This window comes from Hermetia illucens, chromosome 2 (genome assembly GCF_905115235.1).
Source record: "Hermetia illucens chromosome 2, iHerIll2.2.curated.20191125, whole genome shotgun sequence".
NCBI lineage: Eukaryota > Metazoa > Arthropoda > Insecta > Diptera > Stratiomyidae > Hermetia > Hermetia illucens.
Genome location: NC_051850.1, coordinates 121,715,218 through 121,717,713, shown reverse-complemented (window position 1 = coordinate 121,717,713; position 2,496 = coordinate 121,715,218). Strand labels below are relative to the sequence as shown.

The 2,496-nt window shown below is 39.6% G+C and overlaps 1 protein-coding gene across 1 annotated transcript; it reads right to left on the bottom strand.

The window, feature by feature from the left end:
• Nucleotides 1-977, bottom strand: LOC119649967 (pupal cuticle protein Edg-78E-like). Its single transcript, XM_038052403.1, has 2 exons — nucleotides 817-977; nucleotides 1-762 (listed from the first exon to the last, which is right to left on the bottom strand). The coding sequence occupies exons 1-2, from the start codon at nucleotides 826-828 to the stop codon at nucleotides 385-387; spliced, it is 390 nt and encodes a 129-aa protein (XP_037908331.1). The 5' UTR covers nucleotides 829-977; the 3' UTR covers nucleotides 1-384.
• Between the last annotated feature and the right edge of the window lie 1,519 nt (nucleotides 978-2,496).

Below are 2,496 nucleotides of genomic sequence, written 5' to 3'. Positions count from 1 at the left end.
TTAATCCGAAAATTTTTATTAAATTTGAATTGAAAAGGTGCATTTTTTCACACAACAATATTTGGCAGCATTTACATAAATGAACAATTTAAATATAATACTAGACAACTAATTTCACTCAATGAATATTTAGGCAGTAATCGTATGCTAATTGCATGCATCTTAAGTTGAAATCTGGAAGAACTTGGCATTTACCCAACATGTTATGATGAATTCATGTTTTTCTAATTCTGCACGTGTTTCGTGCTTACTACTGCATATTTATAAAAAAATCTGCATAACGACTTGATTTCCGGAATGCATTTCTTCACTTCCGCACTATATCCGTCATTCAACTCTGGACTTTTACTACACTAAATTGTATCTTCTAATGGCACAGTTGATTTAGAAATGTTTAAGAGTGGGACGGAGTTGATCCTCGGGAATTTCATGATCTGGGTGAGCAGCATTCCATTCCAGGGATCTGAGGATGTATTCTGGGATTGGTGGGGGCTGTGGCAAGTGGGAGCCTTCTGGGTGGAATCCGTTTTCGTCAGCAGTGTAGGTGAGTTGGATTTGGGTTCCATCGGGAGAAACATAAGAAGACGCGCCGGCAGCTCGCACTCCACCTACGCCTTGTTCTTGAGCGGCAATTCCGTTTGAAGTCTCAAAGGCCCAAGAATATGAACCATCTGGGCTAATGTCGCTGGCTTGGCTACGGATTTGGGCATCCTTGTCGATATTGTCGGCTGCTACCAGCGCCAAAACGGCTGTAAGGACAATCTGCAAAAAATCCTATTAATTCACAGAATCGGCTAAAAAATCTTATTAACTTACGAATTTGAACATGATGACTGGATATCTTGTATAATCTCTGCTTTGCAGTGATAAGCTTGTAACCTACTAATGTTTGGATATCTGTAGTCCTCCGTTTTTATATGAAGATTGACCAGACACGCGTACAACGAGCAAAACATAAAATTCAGAACTAAAGGCCATCCGATCCATATATACAAAAGCATTTTCAACTTCTGGCCGACCGACCGGTGGAAAACTCAAGGTTGCTATTTTTTTATACAGAATCGCGTGAATTGAATGCCTCAACGACGAAGTGAAATTCCCAGATTGTGGGTTACATCCACCGATTCCCACTGCGACAAATTGAGATAATTCACTGTTAACGATCGTTGAAAGTATTAATTGCGTCTGGTTGCAGGCTGCACCGGTTTTCGTGTAAATTTCACTAATCCCGTGTTAGTTATTTAAATATACACTCGGCTATGTATCGTGACAGATTCTGATCCATGCATGATTCCAATCAAAGATTGTATCTACTACACTTTATCTTATTCGAAGACCAGTGATGCCGTTCAAACGCAACTTGTTTGTGTGCTTCAGGTCGATAGAAGTCATTTTCTAGGAAGGTCAATTTTGAATTTTTGGACCCAAAATTCATTGTTCGTTGTTCAACTGATTGATTTGCCGGATACAATGTTATAATGAGATTTGTTTTGGAGAACGTAGGAGGATTAGAAATTGATTGATGGAAGGTAATTTAATTTTTCAACATTAGCCTTCATTCTCTTGTCTTACGTAAAATTATCACACTATCAAAGAGTAGTTTCTGAATGAAAATTCGACTTAAAATCGAAGTCAATGAAACTGAAGGAAGTGGCATAAATTTTACAATTGACAATGGGATCATCGATAGAAAAGATGACTGGAACTTCGCCACGTTATTTACATGCTGATTCAAAGATGGATGGATAGATGGATAAGGAGGCGGGTATGAGGCAACATACTTTGAGCTATCCTCAATAAAATTACAATGAAACGCTACTCCACTTTGCTAAATCTCACAACTCTCTTGGTGAAAGTTCCTGCAGCAGGTCGACCAGGAAAACTTATCCAATGACCTTGCCCTGTCGAAAAATCAGCAAGGGCCCTCGACAGATGGAGGGCGTCAGGACATAAGGAATTTAGTCGAAACCAAACAAATTCATGACTCCACTTTGCTGGTACCCTCACTGGTAAGAAGTGGGATTCGCGAATATCCTTAAGAAGAAACGTATCTATACAAGAAACTCGATGGTGAAGTGACAAAAGCTGCGATATAGAACGCAAATGCGGTGAAAATGGCTATAAACTTCTCTACTTTGGTAGCTCACACACTTAATACAGTGTTGGCATTACCATCTTTCAGGGATTCAGTGACGCCATTAAAGAAATCGATTGATCGGAAGATTCAATTTTTCACTGCATATTCCCCAAAGCCATCCGATGCCGAGAAAGATGGATTCTGGCAACTACTCGACACAAATACCTGTAACCCTTGACCATATCGTCATTGCCGGCGATCTTAATGGCTATCTGCGCAAAGGGCTGGAAACATGCAATAACAATAGCGAAACATAAGGACGAAGAGAAAAATGACGAAAATCTCCCATTAGTGGCTAACAAAATGATAAAGAAACGAAAACATTTTGACGACGAATTGAAGAAAATTGACGGCAACAC